Source organism: Anabrus simplex, chromosome 2, assembly GCF_040414725.1.
Source record: "Anabrus simplex isolate iqAnaSimp1 chromosome 2, ASM4041472v1, whole genome shotgun sequence".
Lineage (NCBI taxonomy): Eukaryota > Metazoa > Arthropoda > Insecta > Orthoptera > Tettigoniidae > Anabrus > Anabrus simplex.
This window is the reverse complement of record NC_090266.1, coordinates 824,596,920-824,620,145: the sequence shown is the minus strand read 5'-3', so window position 1 is coordinate 824,620,145 and position 23,226 is coordinate 824,596,920. Positions and strand designations below refer to the sequence as shown.

The window sequence follows — 23,226 nt, the reverse complement described above, 5'->3', positions numbered from 1 at the left end:
GAAGTTGGTGCACTGAGACCTACAGACGTGTATGAACTCTGAGTACAGGTGAAATGGCTTTATCAAATCATGAAATGTGTAATAAGATTTTAATTTGTGGTGAAGCAAGATGAAATATTCCTGAACCATCATCACAGTGAGAAGCTTAGGTTTCTTTTATTTCATCCCTTAACCCTCTGTATTGAAGAGCTGCTTCTTTCTTCTTAGTTATTCTCCATTGAAGCCTGTGTTCAAATCTCGGTAGGACAATATGACAAATGTAGAACAGTGCGTTAACATACGTTTTCAAACATACTTCCACACTGGGGCTGATTATCGATATTATTTTGTCCTATGAAACAACAATCAGTCTATCAGTCAATAACTTTCTCACTTACAAGGTAAGCTACACAGTAATGCCAGTCCAAAAATCTCAATCCTGTATGCGAGGTTGCTACAATAACAGCAGCAGTAGTTTGTTTAGGGAGGTTTTACAAGATGAGCATGGCTATTAGGGTTGCCAGGTTTTTGAAATGCCAATAAGAGACAGGTCATGTTGACACGACTAATGACATTTCCTCATGAAAACACTCAAATATAATTTACTGTACTAGGTATAATTTACATTGTAGGCACAAATTTTATTACAATATTTTTCTGTTTCATTTTCTATATAAAAAGTTTAAAACCCATATTTTTCTTCGCTTTTAACCTTTTTGCAATAATGCTGAATCTCCGTTAATCAGACATTATAACAACACTAGTAGGCCTATGAACTCTCTTCTTCTCACTCCTCCCCAGCACAACACAAACTCCCAGCTTTACCAATTTCTGCTCTAAAGAAGTTAAAAAAGAAAGAATGCAGGGATTTGTTAATTGTTGCATTGACATAAACCAGATGCTTCTGTATCATGCTCCCACGAGTCCCGCGCTTAGGCTCGGCACCAGCAGTTCACTCACTTATTACACGTTTTGATCATAGAGCAGAATCGCTAGACGAAGAATAATGAACTGAACTGCTGAATCGGTCAATCTTGTAACCATGGCAGAAGTGAGTTGTTTAAATATGGGGGAAAAAAGAACGTCCCGTTTGCTGATTAAACAGGACAGTAGTTCAGAAATTCAAATACGGAAATCCCTTGGTAAAATGGAACACCTGACAACCCTAACAGCTAATTTCTTATCAGCTGACTCCTTCCCCTCCTCACACCTGCCAGCAGGTAAAGTCATGCTTGGATTATGCAACTGCTTTTCCTCACAGACCTTTCCTCACCCCAAACCCCTCTAGCTTTAGCAGACCAACCAACAAAGCAGACAGACTGATTAAAAAGTTAACTGAATCCATTTTTTTAAAACTTTTGTATACCTAATCTGAGATAAAAACTAAGTATGAGGAAAAACTGTGAAGTGTCAAATTCTGTCAAGCCATTTTCCTGCGATGTTCACAGAAAACAACCAATGAACCAAGCAGACAGGCTGACAAAAATGAACTGAATCCATTTTTGAATTTTGTATACCTAATCAGAGATAGAAATAAAGTATGAGGAAAAAATTTGAAGTGTACTGACAAAATTGTAAATGTATTTATGTACTGTAGGTGGAAACATCCCTTCTCTCCTATGAATGTGATCGTTTTTGGAACAGTCAGATGATATATAAGTTATCATATGTAAAAGGTATGATTTATGCAATTTTCAGTGCTTCTCAGGTATTAATATAATTATACACTACGTTGTAATGGTATGTCCATTTTAAAATTAAAATTCTAGATGAAACACCGTCCAACTGCTTGACTTTGTGGGTGTGGGGTTCTTTGTGTTTCTGTCAGCACACACCTCTTCATACACACCTTGTTGGGGGCATATAGTATTGTATTGAAAGTTGGTATACACGTTAATGGTCTGCAGCCAGTTCTGAAGTGATGTTGCTGCACAACAGACTGCTATAGTGCATGTCTGTGGTGGTTGTGTATTTGTACTTGATTGAGAGTAAGACTGGGAAGGAAACAGTTATGGTTTGTATGTTGAATACTGTTTCACTATTCACATGAGCTCTCTTCTCTTCTCGGTTATGTTCTCAAAACCAAGTTCACCGCTTTCCAGACCCTGAAACCAGACTTAAATTCTTGACATAGGCAGGAAAGTAGCCGAAAGGTACTATACTTACCGTTTACCACAGCAGCAATGGGATTGTGTTGTGCAGCAGCAAGGAAACTGTATGTTTCATGCAGATGCCTACAAGAATTGTATAACTCGGGTATACAATACACATGCAGACACCTACTTTTCAGTAAATTTTAAGAACTCTGATTCACTGAGTTCCCAATATGTCCTCAAATTTAGATCCTGTTTCATATAATCAGGTTTCAATTTTCATCAACTCCGTAGAATGTATCCTTTTTTTAATTGTATTTTGTTATTCATTTCTACTCATTGCACCAAATGAGTACAAGAGTATTCAATTTCATTCTAAATTTTATCTTTTGCAGTATTTAGGGAACTAGAGGGACTATCTCTTGGAGGACGATTCTGTGACTATATTAAGCCTGATAAGTTGGAACATATTGAAGTGGTAGCAGAGGCTGCGAAAGATGCACTCTTATTTCTAAGATCGAAACATCCTCGTATTCGCTGCTTCACAACACGTGGCACAATGATTCCCATATCAAGTTGTGTCATGAATGAGGACAGTGATGAGGTGAGACATCCATTTTTATTCTGTTTTTTTTTTTTTTTTTTAAATTTGACTGTGTAGACATTTGAACAGGCAAAAAATGATGTATCTGATGTTTTCATGGTATTGTCACTGTCAGAAGTGAGAGACACTGGATTGATTGTATGTCAACAGTGTCATTATTAACCGATTTCTTTTAGCAGAGTCAGTTCACAGGACTCAACCTATCCAAATGTGTAGTTACCTGGGCATTTTTACATGCTTAAATGTTCATTTTAACTTTTATTGGTATTTTAAGTCAGGTCTTCAATTGCGCTTTAGTTATTTTTTTCAATTGTTCCTTATTTCAGTTTACCTGTAATGATGATCGTATATTGGCTACCGCTGTTAGCCTGATTGCCACATCAGATGGAGACAATGTAGATGAAGGTAGGCTGTGAATATTCTTGGATTTTTGTGAAAACAGCTGAGTTAATTTTGCCTTGTGATCTTTATCATGCTAGTTCAGGGTGAAAAAACATTGATATTTAAAAAAATAGACCCTTATTTTTTAACTTTAATTTTAACTTTATTTTTTAATTTTAATTTCTTCTTCTGTTTCTATTTCTTGTCTTCTTTCTTTAAAGTGTTTCTTTATGGTATATCATTGTCATATGTCTTATGGCTTCATAAAGGAATGTATTGGCAGATTAAGGAAATTCAGGCAAGTGTGAAACTTATGTCTGCTGAAGTGTTGCTCACCAGTTCAGCATAGTACTTCTATTTTTTAAGGGGACGGGGTTAAAATTTGTATTAGTATGTCAGGAAGATGGATTATTTGACACCCTTCTAGCATAATAGATCCAAACACATTACATGATACATCTAGGAATCCAGCTCAGTCCCCAGCTTAAGTCATCACTTAAAGATTGAACTTTTGATGAAAATATATCTTGAATGCAGTTTTCTCTTTAAGGATTTCCTCAGTCTCTCTAGACATTGATCAAGTTGGCTACACGGTTTGGGTTGTGTAACTATGATCTTGCATTCATGCAATGGTGGGTTCAAACTCCAATGTCAAGAGTCCTGAAGATGGTTTTCCGTGATTTCCCATTATAACATCAGTCTCTACCTTTAAAGGCCACATGCGTTTCCTTCCCAGTCCTAGCCCTCTATTGTTCCATCATTGTCATAAGACCTGAGTCAATGCACATAAAACCGATTGAAAAAAATGTAAAAAATCTCCAGCCAAAGGTCCATATGGCTCCTTATTTCACATGCTGGGGCATCTATAGTAATCTTTGACCCAGATAACTACATTTACCCACTTCAAACGAACTTGGTAGCTCATAGCAGTCTTGTCTTTCTTCTCTTTCAATTTCTTTTTCCTAGTGGTTTAACATTGCACTTACACATCAGACGTCTTTGGCAATGTAAAGATGGGAAAGGGCTAGGATTGGGAAGGCAGCAGTCATGGCCTTCATTACGATACAGCCCTGTCATTTGCCTGGTGTAAAAATGGGAAACCACAGATAACCATTCTCAGTATAGCCAACAATTGGGTTCGAACCCACTCATCCCCCGAATGCAGAGCTTGGCTTCATAGCTGGAGCATGCTAAAATGTGCGCCCACTCCAATTGGTATTCATCCCATATAAATACAACCTATAATTTACAAATAATATTCATCTTATTCTATGGTTCTTGTTAATGAAGTAGTTACTAACATAAAAAGTGAGTTGTAATTTAATTGTTCTAAGCAACACTTTCTCCATAGGGAAAATAGCTAACAATGAGATTCTTTCTTCCTCTTGAATTGTCCTGCAGTTTGTGTGCATCAGCATTGAAAATATATGTTCAAAGTGTTTTAAGTTATTAAACCATATTTTCACTATGCCTCATCACCACCAGAAAACAGAAGAGACAGCCAACAAACCAGCGTACTCAGTTTAATCACTACTTCTATCCAGCAGATATTCTTGTACTGAAACTCACTGAATTAACTTTTTTTCCTTTTATGAGTTACTAAATCTGACAGTTATGGGGACAACCTGGCTCTCTTTTCAATATCAATTTTCTGCTGAATATTCCTTCATTAAAATATATTTCTTAATAAACTGTCAATAGTGCACCCTTCTAAGTACTGTTTGGTATCCATCTTAATGCCTTGAAATGAACAATGAACTTGTAAATGCAGCATTTGGCACACACAGTCTCAGGAAAAAATGGTTTACTGCAGTATAACTCGCTGGTAACTGCTGACTGAAGCTCACTGACCACAGCTACATTCACCCTGTTTGGTCTGTGTTTAAGCAGCAGGGTAATACAAGGTAGTGGAAGTCACAGTGCTGCAGCTAGGACTTTGAAGCTCCTACTAACAAGCAAGCATTGACCTTTGATTATCCAATACTAAATTCACTTATTGCCATGCTCACTCAATATATCCTGTCTTGAAAGTATATATAAAGGCTTAAATGTAATGATTATAAATGCATGGATGGTTTAACAAATAAATATTGTTCCTGTTTCAAGGAATAAGCCTGCACAGTGAGCATGGCAAGTGTGAAAAATTTAGTCCTGATAATATTGCCTGGTAGCCAATCTTCAATAAAGAATAATTATGTAAGAAAACCTTTCATGTATTCAGCAAATTTCTCGCTAGTAATTCTGTTAATATAAGGAGCAAAAGGAAACAGAAATAAAGCAAAAAATAGCAATATTGTGCATAAATCAAGTGAACTCATTGTAGATCCTTGAAATATTGCACTGATAGAACTAATACTGTACTTTTTAAAATCTGTCCTTTATAACAGGAAACATTTCTGGGAAGGTGTATGATTTAACAGTTCAGAGGAATGAGCATGAGGGTTGAAACATAATGCCGGCAAGTGGATGAAGAGAGCTTAGAAATAGCTAACTAACTAGACTGTCAGGCAGATTTGGAATGGCTTCATGGAATAGAATTTGGCCATGTCCTGTAGTGAATACGCCTGTCTACAGGCTTACTTAAGTCTGTTGTACAACTTGCTATGCAAACTTGCCATTCCTTCCCCCATAATCCTTTTGATTCTCTTTAATGAGTGGGCTGGATGTTTGGATATTGTGTTAGATTGAAATTTTTTGACTCCATCTGCCATTACAGTCTTAATTATCAAAATAGGTCAACCTGCTTGAATGATCTCCACTTAGGTCTAACTGCCAATTCATGCCTTTCTCTATAACTTTTCCTTCCCTTAATTCTCAATAGATATCTGAACTTTTAGTCTAGCAGTATTCAATTAAATGTAGATTTATGAAACATCAGTACCGTAATGATTCTTTTCATTCCATTTTTCAGTTACTTACTGCATACTGAAATGTAGTTCCTTGCAACCTTATTAATGTGTAGAACTGCACTTTATTTCCCCCAACTTATTCCCTACCAATGATTACATTCTTTCAAAAATGCCTGTAAAAAGTTTGCTTTGAATTCTCATTGTGGAAAATCCTCTGTAGTTGTTCCTTCTTTTCTTGGTTATAGATCCATAAGATGATTGTTTTTGTAATGCTACATCATGGTGCTCATTGGGAACTTCACTAGCTTAATCATTAACAGAGTACATTTCATGATGGTTAGCTCTATTTCTTAATAACTATTGTCCTAACTCTATAGTGTCCAGCAACTATTTACTTAGCAACTTGGGTACCATCCATAGTTCATGGACTTGTGTATCAACTACTGGACCTACACAGGTGGGGGGAGGGGGTGTTAGTGACTATCAGATGTGTGATTTTCACTTTTTTTTTAGGTTGACAATATTAATGATTCAGGAAGAGAAGATTGGTAAATTTTATTAGACTGCAGTTTATTATCTTGAATGCAAATGCTTTTAAATGAAATGACTGTGGTGTAGAGTATTCATTGCACAAATGTATGACCTTTATTTGTATTTCAGGCAATGTGGTAGAATCGGCCAATCCTCGTCGAGTTCTACGTGAAGTAGTTTTATTAACGGAAGACCGTTGCCTTCGTATGAAGGCAATGTTAAAGTTGGTCCCTACGAGAGACATTCCAGACTTTGTTAAATGGGCTGGATTAAGTTGATCCCCATAACAGGAAAAACTAATTCACCATGAAGAAAGCATACTATGTACCTGCCAAATGTTATTTGTCTTAGAAAGGTATGTATTTAAGACTAATCAGTCATTCAGTCACTTTTGCATGGTAGTACTGGGATGTAGAGGTAATTTAGCCAATTGAATATTTATAATAATCACTGTGGTACCCATGCATATTGTGTGTTTATTTATTTCCCCCAGATCGTACAGTAATTAAACCCATCAATCCTTGCAGAGAACGCATTAAACTCCAACCGAAGCAATATTAAATAAAACACAATAAAACCAAATATACCTCCTAATGAGCAATTAAATTAAATTGAATTAAATTAAATAAGCTAACAAACAAAATAAGATACTTGACTGACTTGACTTAATTCCTCTCATTCCCACTAGAACATAGGGCATCCATGAAACGTCTCCATTGTGGTCGTTGACTTGCCAGTGCTTTAACTTCCGTCCAAGTCTTCCCTGCTTCAAGAGCCTCCTCCTCTACAGTCCTCCTTCAGGTCTTCCTAGGACGACCTCTCCTCCATGCTCCTTGCGGATTCCATTCCAGTGCTGTGCATTCTATAGATCCCGTTGGCTTTCTCAAAGTATGACCTATCCATTTCCTCCTTGATTTCCACTGTGACTGGAACCTGGTTTATTGTTCTCCATAGCTCATCATTGGATATAATTTCAGGCCATCTGATGTTTATGATGCGTCATAAGCAACGGTTTATAAATGTTTGGAAGAGATTAGTGATAGTTCGTGTAACCTTCCAAGTTTCACAAGTATATAGAAGGACTGATTTAACATTTGTATTGAAAATTTTTATTTTTGTTTTTCTTAAAATGTTGTTGTTCTTCCACACTGTCTACTGCTGTATGAAGGTCCTGTTTGCTTTCCTTATTCAGGCTCTCACATCCTCTGTAACCTCTTCAATCTCTTCTCCTGCCACAAACAATCTTTCATCAATTTTAGCATTTACTCTCATTTCCTTGGTCTTAACAACATTTTTATTGAGTCCTGCAGCCTCTGCTTACTTCTGTAATCCTTCTAACTTGTGTTTCATATCACTAATTCTTGAAGACAAAAGACAAATATCATCTGCACATTATAAATCTTCCAGTCTTTCCACCATTCCTCATTAGAATGAAATAATCATCACCATGGCAAAATGGCCCCCAGCCAACCCCTATTGGAGATCTGATCGCCATGGCAATATATATTACAAAGCTAAATAATAAGCCAAAATTTAAATAACTTGTAAACACAAAATCACATAACAACATAAGACAAGGCAACAAGTAAGCAACGGCAAAACAAAACATTCTAAGCTCCTATTCGGAGAACAAGGCAATACAAAACAAAAAAAAATTTAAGTAGCACACCGGCACTATGTGGAGCTTCATAACCTTCCCTCCATCCTGCTGTGTCAGCGGTACCCGTTTATTCTCTTCCTCCTCTCACGTCACGCGTCTGAGTAAGAAGCCACTGTCAGTGAACCATGTTACAATATGCTCGACCTGTCTGCTTTCTCATAATCATGTCTCCCTCTACAGTTCCAGGCTGCTGCCACAACACATCGCTCCTTCAGTCTGCTGAGTTGTGCCAACCTAAGTTACAATATTCTACTTATCACTTGAAAGATCCTGTTCCACTGTCTCACTGTTATTGAACAACACATAATTCTAAACTTGACTTACTTGACTTAATTCCTGTTGTTCCTTGTGGAACATAGGGCATCAACAAAGCATCTCCATCTGATCCTGTTGCCAGCCAACCTCTTCACCTCTCTCCAGGTCTTGCCTTCTTCCATTGCCTCCATGTGTACAGATCTTCGTCACGTTTGTTTGGGCCTTCCTCTCCTCCTTTTACCCTGTGTTTGAGTCATCAGTCCATAGACTGGTTTGATGCAGCCCTCCATGCCACCCTATCCTGTGCTAACCTTTTCATTTCTACGTAACTATTGCATCCTACATCTGCTCTAATCTGTTTGTCATATTCATACCTTGGTCTACCCCTACCGTTCTTGCCACCTACACTTCCTTCAAAAACCAACTGAACAAGTCCTGGGTGTCTTAAGATGTGTCCTATCATTCTATCTCTTCTTCTCGTCAAATTTAGCCAAATCGATCTCCTCTCACCAATTCGATTCAGTATCTCTTCATTCGTGATTCGATCTATCCATCTCACCTTCAGCATTCTTCTGTAACACCACATTTCAAAAGCTTCTATTCTCTTTCTTTCTGAGCTAGTTATCGTCCATGTTTCACTTCCATACAATGCCACGCTCCACACAAAAGTCTTCAAAAACATCTTTCTAATTCCGATATCAATGTTTGAAGTGAGCAAATTTCTTTTCTTAAGAAAGCTCTTCCTTGCTTGTGCCAGTCTGCATTTTATGTCCTCCTTACTTCTGCCATCGTTGGTTATTTTACTACCCAAGTAACAATATTCATCTACTTCCCTTAAGACTTCGTTTCCTAATCTAATATTTCCTACATCACCTGCCTTCGTTCGACTGCACTCCATTACTTTTGTTTTGGACTTATTTATTTTCATCTTGTACTCCTTACCTAAGACTTCATCCATACCATTCAGCAACTTCTCAAGATCTTCAGCAGTCTCAGATAAAATAACAATATCATCCGCAAATCTCAAGGTTTTGATTTCCTCTCCTTGGACTGTGATTCCCTTTCCAAATTTCTCTTTGATTTCCCTTATTGCCTGTTCTATGTAAACATTGAAAAGGAGAGGGGACAAACTGCAGCCTTGCCTCACTCCTTTCTGGATTGCTGCTTCTTTTTCAAAGCCCTCGATTCTTATCACTGCAGACTGATTTTTATACAGGTTGTAGATAATTCTTCGTTCTCGGTATCTGATCCCTATTCTCTTCAGAATCATAAATAGCCTGGTCCAATCAACATTATCGAATGCCTTTTCTAGATCTACGAATGCCATGTACGTGGGCTTGTCCTTCTTGATTCGATCCTCTAAGATCAGACGTAAAGTCAAGATTGCTTCACGTGTTCCTACATTTCTTCTGAAGCCAAATTGATCTTCCCCCAACTCAGCCTCAACTTGTTTTTCCATTCTTCTGTAAATAATACGTGTTAAAATTTTGCAGGCATGAGATACTAAACTAATAGTGCGGTAGTTTTCACACCTGTCAGCACCGGCTTTCTTGGGAATAGGTATAACAACATTCTGCCGAAAATCGGATGGGACTTCTCCTGTCTCATACATCTTGCACACTAAATGAAATAACCTTACCATGCTGGTTTCTCCTAAGGCAGTCAGTAATTCAGAGGGAATATCATCAATTCCAGGTGCCTTGTTCCTATTTAGGACACTCACAGCTCTGTCAAACTCTGACCTCAAAATTCGGTCTCCCATTTCATCAGCATCAACAGCCCCTTCATGTTCCAGAACGAAATTATCTACATCGTTACCTTGATACAACTGTTGGATATGCTCCTGCCATCTTTCTGCTTTGTCTTCTTTCCCTAGAAGTGGCTTTCCATCTGAGCTCTTAATATTCATGCACCTAGATTTCCTTTCTCCAAAGTTTTCCTTGATTTTCCTGTATGCAGCATCTACCTTTCCCAGGACCATACAGCCTTCGACATCCTTGCACTTCTCCTTCAGCCATTCTTCCTTAGCTACCTTGCACTTTCTATCCACTTCATTCTTTAATCGCCTGTATTCTTTTCTGCCCTCTTCATTTCTAGCATTCTTGTATTTTCGTCGTTCATCAATCAGGTCTAGTATCTCCTGAGTTATCCACTGATTCTTAGTTGATCTTTTCTTCCTTCCTAACATTTCTTCAGCAGCCCTACTGACTTCCATTTTCATGACTCTCCACTCTTCCTCTACTGTGTTTCCTTCGGCCTTTTCATTTAGTCCTTGTGCAACATGTTCCTTGAAACAATCCATCACACTCTTTTCTTTCAACTTGTCTACATCCCATCTTTTTGCATTCTTTCCTTTCTTCAATTTCTTTAACTTCAGATGGCATTTCATGACCAACAAGTTGTGGTCAGAGTCCACGTCTGCTCCTGGGAAAGTTTTGCAATCCAACACCTGGTTTCTGAATCTCTGCCTAATCATAATGAAGTCTATTTGATACCTTCCAGTGTCTCCAGGTCTCGTCCACGTATACAGCCGTCGTTTGTGGTGTTTGAACCAAGTATTGGCGAGGACTAAATTATGGTCAGTGCAGAATTCAACCAGCCGACTTCCTCTTTCGTTCCTTTGTCCCAATCCAAATTCTCCTACTGTGCTACCTTCTCTTCCTTGGCCTACCACTGCGTTCCAGTCTCCCATCACAATTAGATTCTCGTCACCTTTGACATATTGTATTAAATCTTCTATCTCCTCATATATTCTTTCAATTTCTTCATCATCCGCTGAACTAGTAGGCATATAGACCTGCACTATTGTGGTGGGCATTGGTTTGGTGTCTATCTTGGCGACAATAATTCTTTCACTATGCTGGTCGTAGTAGCTTATCCGCTGCCCTATTTTCTTATTCATTATTAAACCAACTCCTGCATTACCCCTGTTTGATTTCGTGTTGATAATTCGGTAGTCGCCTGACCAAAAATCCTGTTCTTCCTGCCAACGTACTTCACTTATACCAACTACATCTAACTTTAGCCTATCCATCTCCCTTTTCAGATTCTCTAACCTACCACAACGATTCAAACTTCTAACATTCCACGCTCCGACTCGCAGAATGTCAGTACCCATCTTCCTGATGATCGCCCCCTCTCGTGTAGTCCCCACCCGGAGATCCGAATGGGGGACTAGTTTACCTCCGGAATATTTTACCCGGGAGGAAGCCATCATCAGTACATCATTCATACAGAGAGAGCTGCATGTCCTCGGGAGGTGGTTACGGCTGTAGTTTCCCGTTGCTTTCAGCCGTGTAGCAGTATCAACACAACTAAGCCATGTTGAGTATTATTACAAGGCCGTATCAGTCAATCATCTAGACTGCCGCCCTTGCAACTACCGAAAGGCTGCTACCCCCCTTTCGATGAACCATTCGTTAGTCTGGTCTCTCAACAGATACCCATCCGATATGGTTGCACCTGCGGCTCGGCTATCTGCATCATTGGGACACGCAAGCCTCCCCACCGCGGCAAGGTCACATGGTTCGTAGTGGGTTCCAATCCAGCGCCTCTCTCTCAATAGCTTCATTGCCTTTCCTCAACGTATGCCCTATCCATTTCCATTTCCGCCGCTTTATCTGTATGGCCATCTCAGTTTTACCCGTCCAATTCTACACTTGCCATGTCTTTTTTTATTTTTTATTCTCAAGTCACTTGGTCATTCTCACCTTCCACTTTGATCACACATAATTTTTTTACTGCACATAAGTATTTATCCAAATTTCCACTCCTAAATCATTTGTTAGTCACCCATTCCATGATTTTTTGTTCATCCCCCTGTTTAAGCAATTCTTGCTCCCTAAAACTCAATAGCTTACTTCTCACATTATTTAATGCTATGCATTCTTTTACCAAGTGTAGGTCCGTGTTCACATTCCCACATAATATACACCGTATCTTATCTGCACTTCTTGTCCGTCCCTTATTTCTACACAGTCCCATAAACTACCATAATAAACCTCTTCTCTCTGATTTGTTTACGTTATTAAGTCTTAACCTTGGGACTTGTATAACTTTATTATAAAGACTAAGAGAACCTCTCTCTCTGCACTCTTCCATATGACGCTGTTTTTGGATGTCCTTTACCGTTCCTAAAATCTCTCTCTGTCTACTGTTCCCCTTTCTATTCCAAACTATCTTCCAAATATATCCCATACTGATGTCATCCAAATACATTTTAATTTTTGTCAGCCAGCACCCCATATACATGTTTCAACTGTTGCTGGTATGTTGCTTGCAAAACAAAATCCCCCTCTCCTCTTTTTAGACGCATCCAGTAGTTTAGTACCCTTTTAATGCAGTGTACGGCAATATATTTGCCACACATTAGTAACGCTCCGGCATTTGTCGTACACTGCGATAATTGCATTACTGTTTTACTAAATCTACATATAATTTGCTCTAACATATCTCTTTTATCGTCTGAACCTCATAATTCCACCCCATACAGTACTCTGCTTAGCACTAACGTCTTTAGCACCAATCTTTGTATATTGTAATTTATACCCAGGAATTTTTATTCTAGAATATTGACCAACGAAAGAGCTGCAGCCCCCTTCCATTTCACCCTCTTAATTTGGTCCTCCCATCCTCTTCTCCTGTTTATAATCACTCCTAAATATTCCAATTTGCTTACTTCTTCAATCTTCTTTCCCTGGACCACCCATTTCATTTCATTCTTACTCACTACCATCACCTTCAATTTGCTTCAATTAATTTTCAGGGACCACTTTCTTCAACCATGTTGACTTTTCTGCTGGCCTCCCCCTGTTAAGGCTAGAAGGATCACATCATCGGCAAATATTAAGCTTGGTGTCTCCAACCTGTTTACTGCCGGCGCTGCCCAGTTATTTCCTCTGTGGCCTTGTAGAATGTCATTAATAAACAGAAGAAATACTATCAGCGATAACTTACAGCCTTGCTAAAGCCCCACCTTACATTCTATCTGACTGCTCACCAAATTTTCCTCCAATCTAATACAACAATATACCTTCTCATATAACACCTGGATTGCTTGGATAATCTTCCTTGACACCCCCACCTTCCCTAATGTTTCTATTTACCCCTATGCAGCCATAAGCGGACTGGTACGCGCTTGAGCGGCTGGGCCAGGACTCCACAAGCGGACTGGTATGCCGGGATGCAAGGTCGCATATTGGAGACATTTGTGACATCTGTTGGCTTTTTCTGGAAACATTTCTAATTGAAATCTATTCTTGGTGTCTCAAAGTGTCACCAGAGTGCTCTGGTATGATTCTTTGGCAAAGAGAATTGATTAAAATATCGATCGAGAAATCTGTATTCTGTTGTTGACAAGATGGCTGAGAAGGAAGTTGCTTTCTCACGCGAAATGCTCAGTAATAGCGAAATTCAAAGCATATTTGATGTTTTAGGCTCTGATTTCAGCAGTGTTAGTGAGGAAGAAGGTATTAGTGATTCTGTGCATAAATGAACACGAAATATATCACCAGTGATCTTTCACGTAGTAATATCGTACGTCATGGAATGGCGAATGAACTTTCTCCCGCCCCTCAAGTTCCGATTGCGACTGCCGGATTTGAACCTACGATCTTGGTACCTGGATGTGGACACTTTACCACTGATCCTCAGACTGAATCTTAATAATAAAATTAATAATAATACACCGAGTGAGACATATGGCTGTAAGTTCGTATTTGGGATATAGGTTCGAATCTCATCATTCGCTTACTCGTGATTTGTTTCCAATTAGTTCCTTATTTCCAAATCAGGCATATGTTAGGCTCATGTCGTATTGGTTTCCTATTATTTCCTTATTTCAAAATCAGGCAAATGTTATGTTTGTGTCATATAATTAAGGCCATAACACACACTAAAGAACTTCCAAGGTGAGATAAGTTAATGAAAAATTTAAGATTTCAACAGGGATTTTCTTATATGTTATATTTCTGCATTGTTCTGTTTTTCGTGTCATGAGCAATAGTGTGGAATTTCTCAATAATATAAAACAGGTCCCGTGATAATATGCGCAGTCTATCACCCACTATACTGTTTTAACCAAAAGCTTGCAACACCCAGGTTGCATACTAAAAAGTTGGCGGATTCCTAGCAATGTCAGAGCAAAGGGTGGGTGGGTGCATATGGGTTAACGCACTTCTGCTTACCGCATTGAACGCTTTTTAAAATCTATTGCGGCTAGGTACACTTTACGCCCCTATCCTATCCAAGTATTTTTCTAGGATCATCTTAACGATCATTATACTGTCTGTTGTCCTTCGGCCCCTCCTAAATCCACCTTGAACAGTTGACAGTATTAACTGCCCTTCGGCCCAATCTCGTAACCTATTTGCTAATACACCTGCATACACCTTACTCAATTAGTCCAATAGTGTAATTCCTCTATAGTTCTTTGGTAAATTTCTACTACCAGTCTTCTTATAAATTGGGCATATTACCCCAACTTCCCACTCTTTTGGGCACTTTCCCCCTTCGAAGATCCTGTTTAACTATACCCTTTATCATCTGTTCGTACTTGCCTGTTTCCTTCCAAAAAAAGTTGTTAATACCATTACTTCCTCCCGCTGACCTACTCTTAAGATTACCCCATCACCCTTATCACTTCATCTCTTGAAATCTCTTTATCAAGTTCCTGAATTTGAACCTCTGTGATTCTCCCTTAGGCCATTTCCCTCTTTCCCTGACTCCATTTGTCTTCACCCCCTAATAATTCTCGGAAATAGTCTAGCCATAGGTCGTAATCAATATTCGGTTTGTCAGCCCTCTTCCCTCCCATACTAATTTTATATATCCTCTCAGTTTGATTCATCTTACACTCTCTATTTATTAACTTGGCTTGTTCTTTCATCCAAATTTTCTTCCTCTCTGCAATTTTCAATTTGTATTCTTTTCTTAGGTTAACGCTATTCTTTCTTCACTCCTTCCATTCCTTCTGAATTCTTTTAATGCCTCCATCACTCATTTTCTTAATTCTTTACACTCCTTGTTGTACCAACCTTCTTCACCCCTCTTCTTCCTCCTCGTGACTAGTCGCCTGTGCTACCGTTTTAATTGGGTATTCAATTAATTCTAATGCCCTGTCAATATTACCTTCTTTTAAGGCCTTTTCCCACCCACACCTAATTAAATCAAACTCATTTTCTAAAAGTGCTTCTAGTTCCCATTTTGTCTTTTCTGTCCATCTGTACTTAGTATAACTCTTGCCCTTCTCAATACACCTCCTTTCCTCCCCACCCTCGATTTCTCTCTCACATCTTCCTATCATCACCCATACTGGCGCATGATGAGATTCTGCCCAGTCGCCTACCTCCTCCGTCTTTCTGATTTTCTCTAACATGTCTTCTGATCTGATTACTAAATCAGTAACACTCCCACCCTGTCCTGCAATGAATATCATCTAACCCCCCTATCTCCTTCCCTCCAACCATTCAAGATATAAAATTTACCTCCGGCACATAATTCCAATAGCTTTAATCCAAAACCATTCCTGTCTTTATCTACACTTCGCCTTCCTACCCTCATCATTATCTCATCTTCTTTGCTGTGTACAGGGCACAGTTCTCCTAATCTAGCACACCCACGGTATACCCTGCCTGTTGTAAGAGGCGTCTAAAAGGGGCCCAAGGGGCTCTCAACTTGGGAGTGTGGGTTTGGCGACCACGGGGCCCTTAGCTGAGTCGTGGCATTGCTTCCACTTGTGCCAGGCTCCTCACTTTCATCTATCCTATCTGAGCTCCCTTGGTCAACACTTGTTCTTTTCCTACCCTGACGGTATTAGAGCATTCGAGGCCTAGGGAGTCTTTCATTGTCGCGCCCTTCGTGGCCGTTGCCTTTCTTCGTCCGTTACTTCAATTTTCGAAGTGATGGATCCCTTCTTTTTCTTTTTTTTTTTTTCTCTCTGTCTACCCCCTGTGGGTGGGGGATGCTAATGAAAAATACACCCATGGTATCCCCTGCTGTCGTGATAGGCGACTAAAAGGGGCAACCAAGGGATGATTGTATTATAACCATGAAACTACTTTCGATTAGTACCATCTCATCGGGAACACCAAGGGTCGGCTTTACTTGCAGGTAGTACCACTCTATTAGGTACACCAGAGGTTTGTGGTTAGTAGTAGCAGAGCGTGTTTCACTGTGGGTTTCCAGTACCCGTGATTAGTATCATTGTGAAAAACACTACGGGTCTGGGCATTGCTGTGATTAGTACCACTATATGAGCGACGCCGTGGGTCTGCGTTGCCTGTGATTAGTACCCACTATGAGGAACACCACAGGAATACCGGCGTCTGTGATTAGTACACGTAGGTGAGGAACACCATCGGTTTGCGTTGGCTATGAGTGGCGCCATTATGTGAGAAATACCATAGGTCTGTGTTACCTGTGTGATGTACAATTCTTGTGAGTAGTACCATCATGTGTGGAATACCGTGAGACTGCGCTACTTTTGATTAGTACCCCAACGTGAAATTACCATGGTTCTACTTTACTAGCGATAAGTACTATTATGAGGGGCCGTTGACCTGGATTATGGACCCCTTTAGCCATCAGGCCTCCTCGATTCAGGATTGTGTATTAGAAGTCCTCGGATCCACTAATTGTTTTAAATTTATATCCGTCCATTCATTCTTCATGACGTTTTTTATTTTAGTCAGTGGATGATTTTTGAACTTTTAATTTGTCATTACATTTCGTACCATTTGAGGCCGATGACCTTCGATGTTAGGCCCCTTTAAACAAGAAGCATCATCATCATCACCTATTCTAGCGTTCCAGTCCCCAAATGACAACATTCCATCTTCATCAAATTTCCCTCTTATGATACTTGTTTCTAGTAATAATTCCTCAAAGAATTTTTCGTTCGCGTAAGCAGAGTTCTGGGGGTGACAATATGCAAAAGCCAAAAATATCTTTTTTTCTCTCCCTTGTATCTTCCCCTTATTAAACCTAACCCAGATTACCTCTTCCATCTGATTTCCGATGTCCTCTATTACTTCACTAATCTCTTCTTTTATTAATAACACTATTCCTCCTGGTATTCTACCCTTTCCGTGCTTTCTCCTTTTGGATATATACTTGACCTCATACCCTTTCCATTTTATCTCATTCCCAATTTCAAGCGATCGAAACAGGCCCTGTTAATGATTTTCTAAATTGCCAAAGGCAAAATAAAAGAAAGCTATCGATTAGGTGGAAATATTTTCTTATGTTGATTAGACTTTTATTTCTTCACGTGCACCTTGTTCTATACTTTGTACTTGCCTGCTTACATTTGAATATCCCGGTTCTTATGAATCTCCTTCTATCAGCACTTAGTGGCTCCTCACTTCTGCTCCTGAACTACTTTGTACACTGACCCCTGGTGTGTGTTTGTCTCTTGCCTCATTGCCCTGCTCTGCTTGCTCAGCCGCCTGCCTTTCGTCTTGCCTTGTTTCCACAGTTTCTTCTTGCTTTAGCTTCTCATCAACCTGCTGTAGCTTCTCCACCATGCAACGACTCACCCACCTGCCGTTGGATACTATCAACTGTTGGCCCCTGATATGCGCTCTAAGTCCTTGGTGTCTTGCCCTCCATAGATGCCTCATTAAAGTGTTTATGCACTTACTGCCTTCACTCCCCATATGTCTTCTCACCCATATTTTTTGCCTTGCCAATTGTCTGCATTCCTCACGATGATTTCCGCTATCAGAGTTGATAGCAACTTCACTCTGCTTGGTCTATTCCTTCTCACTTTTTCCACCCCTTCAGCATCGTCAATATCCACTTCGCTGAAGTTGATCTTCATCTTATTCTGTATCATCAACCACCTTATATAGATGATCTACTTTGACCTCTTTTACTTCTTCCTTCACTCCGTATATGAATATGCTTCTCTTCATATGCTCCTGATAGCAGCTCGCTTCTACTTTCTTCAATTTTGCCACCTCCTCTTCCAAAATTTTAACTTTCTCTTTCAATTCTGCAATTCCTGCTTCATTATTTCATTACACTACCTTTTCTCCCCTGTTTTCTCCTTTATCCATCTCTTCATATCTTCAAATTCCGTGGTCTGGTTCTGTATCATCTCCATTACTTGTTCCATTGGGGAGATTTCCTTCAACACCTCTTTCACCTTATCTTTAATAGTCTCAATATTGTCCCAGCTCATATTGCCACTAGCATTCGGGCCAGGGTTTAGTTCCACGCCCCCAATAACTAGCAGCGTCGTTACCACAGCTGCCACAAAAACAATCTCTCCTATCTTCCATAGATCTCCCTTACACTATCTTTTCTCAGTTGTTTTCATCTTCATTTACCATTGCTACCTTCCTATCGCGGCCCGGTACTGTTCCACTCCAACCAATACTCTGCACACTCCACTCAGCACGTACACTCCCGTTGCCTGCTTGAGTTAGACTGTGACCCATACATATTGCTGTAAATATGAAAGCTGATCAGTGATGACTAGGGCTGATTTTTATTGGCCTTTTAGTTACGAGTCTGTTAAAGTGGTGACATTTGTCTCTTATAGGTAGGGACCTGCATGTTTAGTTTTATTTTTTAGTGGAAATTGGAGTTATCTTTTAAGAATTTTGAATTTTTTCAGAATTTTGCATTATTTTAAACAATTTCTATCTTATTTTGGGAATTTTTAAGTAAACAAATTATTGAATAACAATATGGAGTTTTATTTTAAAACAGACACACGTTTTTATCATTCAGTTATCATGAAGAAGGCATAATATGAAATGTTTTTGTTTGTTTGTTATAACTGTCAAAGGAGAACATTGTCACTTAACTGTTGCTGCATAAGTCGCTCAAAACGCCTGAGTAGCAAGAAAAGAAAATTTCACAGTCAACATTAGCACACTGATACCACAATGACCGACTGTTAAGTCTCGCTGGAATGAGCATAATACCATAAAAGAAAAGTACATTATGTTGTGTTTTCTAACTGTCAAAGGAGAACATTGCCATATTGTTTGCATTTTCTTCTTTCATAATGCAATGCATGTCCCTCAAAACGCCTGAGTAGGAAGAAAAGAAACTTTCACAGTCAACATTAGCACACAGACACCACACTGACTGGGGAGATCTGCCACTAAACTCAGGATGATTGTCAAGCAGACTAATCAGAAATTTCACAATATTTATTTGTCCATCTCGCAACATGATTTCATTGGTTTGCTCTTGATGTTCACTGTACCCCTTTGTGATCACTGAATGATTCTCATTTTTAAAGAATGGAATAGTCTTACCTTTTATTTCACTAGTGCTGAATCAACATTACTGTTAATGATGAGTACTGAACTAAATACTTCAAGTTCTGAATACAATTCATTAGCAGGGTCTTCAAACATCAGTAACTTCAATTTTGTAAATGCTAATGCTGCAGTGTTTATCACAGCTGATCTAACATCTCCTGAAACATTTGCACTTCTGATGCAATCTAGCTTCTCCATACCAAGTTCGATAGCTGTAGTTACTTATGTGCGGCCAGTATTCAGAAGATAGTGGGTTCGAGCCCCACTGTCGGGAGCCCTGAAGATGGTTCTCCGTGGTTTCCCATTTTCACACCTCGCAAATGCGGGGGCTGTACCTTAATTAAGGCCACGGCTACTTCCTTCCCACTCCTAGCCCTTTCCTATCCCATCGTCGCCATAAGACCTATCTGTGTCGGTGTGACGTAAAGCAACTTGTATTAAAAAAACGTAATAGCGTTTCTACTGTATCCCTCTAAAAATTCCCCTTCTTTTGCTGCTTTGAAATTTTGCAGTATTTTCCTGAATTCCCCATAAAGTGTAGAACTTGTTGGGTATGATGATGTTTGATGGTTATGAATTTCATGTTTTTGGTCCGTATTGAACTGAGAATAATATATAAGTAATAATAATAATAACGTAAATGTTTCCACCTTTTCAATACAATATATTCACAAAATTACAAAATTATACGGTACTAGTTTCGACCCATCTAGGGGTCATCATCAGCCGTATTGGAGCAAAGATCATTTGTGGCGAAATCAAAATAAAAAAAATAAAATAATATTGTCTTAGGATTTCGCCACAAATGATCTTTGCTCCAATACGGCTGATGATGACCCCTAGATGGGTCGAAACTAGTACCGTATAATTTTGTAATTTTGTGAATATATTGTATTGAAAAGGTGGAAACATTTACGTTATTATTATTATTACTTATATATGATGATGTTTGTCGTTTAAAGGGGCCTGATAGCTAGGTCATCAGCCCTCTTCTTGGATATGAAGATCCTTCTAGTTCAGTGATGTATTCCACTAAATCATTGGTGTGTTCCTTGATGAATGTTGCCTCTGCTGAAATTATACTCGCTTCATCATTCGTCAGTGATTTCATGAAGTTAATACCAGCATTGCTGATACAGTACAGATCTTCTAACTGCACGAACTCAGTTATATCACAAAGATGCTTCCCATCATAGAAAACGCCTTGAACCAGGCATTCCATCTTCAGCACTAGTACCGGAAACAGTTTAGGATTCTCAGACAGATATTTGTCTTTGAGAACTCGAATATAGAGGTGTTTTCTCTTTCTTGTATTGAGAAACACAGCTTTTTACCCTTGGCCACTGCTGCATTAAGTTTTGTCGGTTGTGAATATGCACCCCACCAAATTTAGCCGCTGTGCCTAACTATGAATGTGAACTACACCCTCTTCGAGGATGGTACTCAGGGAACTGAAGCACTTTTACTTGTATCTTGCTCTATCACTTACCAGTCCCAAAATGTTTTCCTAGTTAATAGAATATTTCTGTACAGAATTAAGTACTGCCCTGCTGCATGATTTTGCATCAGCTGCTTCCAGAATATGTACATCAGCAACATACAACTCCTGAATTAACACTACAAATACGCATCAATCCAACCGGTCTGTCATTATATAAAATAACATGTCCTGACTGACTGACTCACTCACTGACTGATGGATATTCATCATTGCCAAGCGAAAACTACTGGATATAAAGAATTAAATTTTGAGGATACATTTAAATTACAGAAGAATTGTTGGTGCCTACCAAGGAAGGATTTTTTGATACTATATTGCTAAGGGAGTGAAAAAGGGGGTGAATTTTTAAAATGAGTATATCTATACTGACTGAGCAAACGTCATGGGATAGCGGAGCACCGATGCGCAGGTGTGTTGTCTGCGCACCACACGCCCCCTGTGCCAGCGGCATTTGTATAGGAGACCTTGTGAGCAGTGGCTGTGCATGTGACAGGTGTAACAGGGAACGTCGTCGTGAGCTGACACCGTTCGAACAGGGTATGGTGGTCGGTGCCCAACGGATGGGAAGTGCGATTTCAGAAGTGGTGTGGGAATTCGGCTTCACAAGATCAACCTTGTCCAGAGTGTATTGTGAATGGTTGAATGCGGGTGTCACCATCCACAATGGACGAACGACCGGCCGTCCAGCCACCCTCGATGACCGTGACCGGCGACATCTGAGACGGATTGTCAATAGTGACAGACGGGCAACCGTGCAACAAATCACAGCTCAATTCAACACAGACCATGCTAGACACGTCTCCCAGTGGACAATCCGTAGGAACATGGGTTCTATGTGGTATGGGAGCCGGTGCCCCACACGGGTGCCACTGTTAACCCAATATCATCGGGCACAATGACGCGCATTTGTCGCCGGTCACCAGGGATGGACACTGGAACAATGGCGTAAACGTGATTTGGTTGGACGAATCATGATTTCAACTGCACCATGCCGATGGGAGTCACCGTGTATGGCGCAGACCACATGAAGTGATGGATCCGGCCTGCCTCGAAGGTGTGGTCCAGGTCGCTGGTGTCTCTGTTATGGTCTGGGGTGCATTTTCCTGGTGTGGAATTGGCCCCCTAATTGTTCTGGAAGAGCGTAGAGGCGCACGGCTGTGAGCTTGCATCCGGGAGATAGTAGGTTCGAATCCCACTATCGACAGCCCTGAAAATGGTTTTCCGTGGTTTCCCATTTTCACACCAGGCAAATGCTGGGGCTGTACCTTAATTAAGGCCACGGCCGCTTCCTTCCAACTCCTAGGCCTTTCCTATCCCATCGTCGCCATAAGACCTATCTGTGTCGGTGCGACGTAAAGCCCCTAGCAAAAAAAAATAAATAAGAAAATGATAACGTGCCGCCGCATCGCTGCCACGTCACCCAGGAATGGTTCCAGGAACATGCAGCAGAGGTCCAACGACTGCCATGGCCACCCAGGAGCCCCGATATGAACCCTATCAAGCATATCTGGGATGTCCTGGAACGCAGGCTCCGTGCCATGGATCCTGCACAGACGAACAGACCAGCATTGACGGCCGCTCTGCAAATGATTTGGTGTCAGCTGCGTTCCGAGGACTACCAGGGACTTGTCGACTCACTTCCACGGCGTCTCACTGCAGTTCGCAGGGCCAGTGGAGACCCCACACGCTATTAGGCTACTATCCCATGACATTTGCTAAGTCAGTGTATATCTCAAATACTAAACAGTTTAAAGATGTGAAAATTGGTATTTTGATACCTACTCCTTTAAAAATAAAGAAACACGTTTTCCTTTGTTTTCGGAAAATTCACTTAAGGGGGCAAAAAAGTGAAAATGGGGTTGAATTATTCTTATGAGGATGCTTATACAGTAGATAACCACTATATCGAGTGCGGCATATAACGAGAACCCTGTTATAACGACAATTTTTGCAGTTCCTTCAAAACTCCTATATTAAACTGTGTATTATCCTTCAGTTACAGCGAGAGCCCTATCACTGACTCATCCGTTATTACGAGTGATTACGCGCACGCGATTTTTTCCGTTACCGATATTTATGAACCCCAGCAATTAT

At 39.9% G+C, this 23,226-nt stretch overlaps 1 protein-coding gene across 1 annotated transcript in view; it reads left to right on the top strand.

The window, feature by feature from the left end:
• Nucleotides 1-23,226, top strand: part of LOC136864483 (telomerase-binding protein EST1A) — a 616,383-nt gene that overhangs the window by 575,053 nt on the left and 18,104 nt on the right. The window contains exons 24-26 of the mRNA XM_067141513.2: nucleotides 2,468-2,676; nucleotides 3,003-3,081; nucleotides 6,567-6,792. Of these exons, the coding sequence (XP_066997614.2) occupies nucleotides 2,468-2,676; nucleotides 3,003-3,081; nucleotides 6,567-6,715 (437 nt within the window). The 3' untranslated portion in view covers nucleotides 6,716-6,792. The remainder of the gene's footprint in view (nucleotides 1-2,467; nucleotides 2,677-3,002; nucleotides 3,082-6,566; nucleotides 6,793-23,226) is intronic.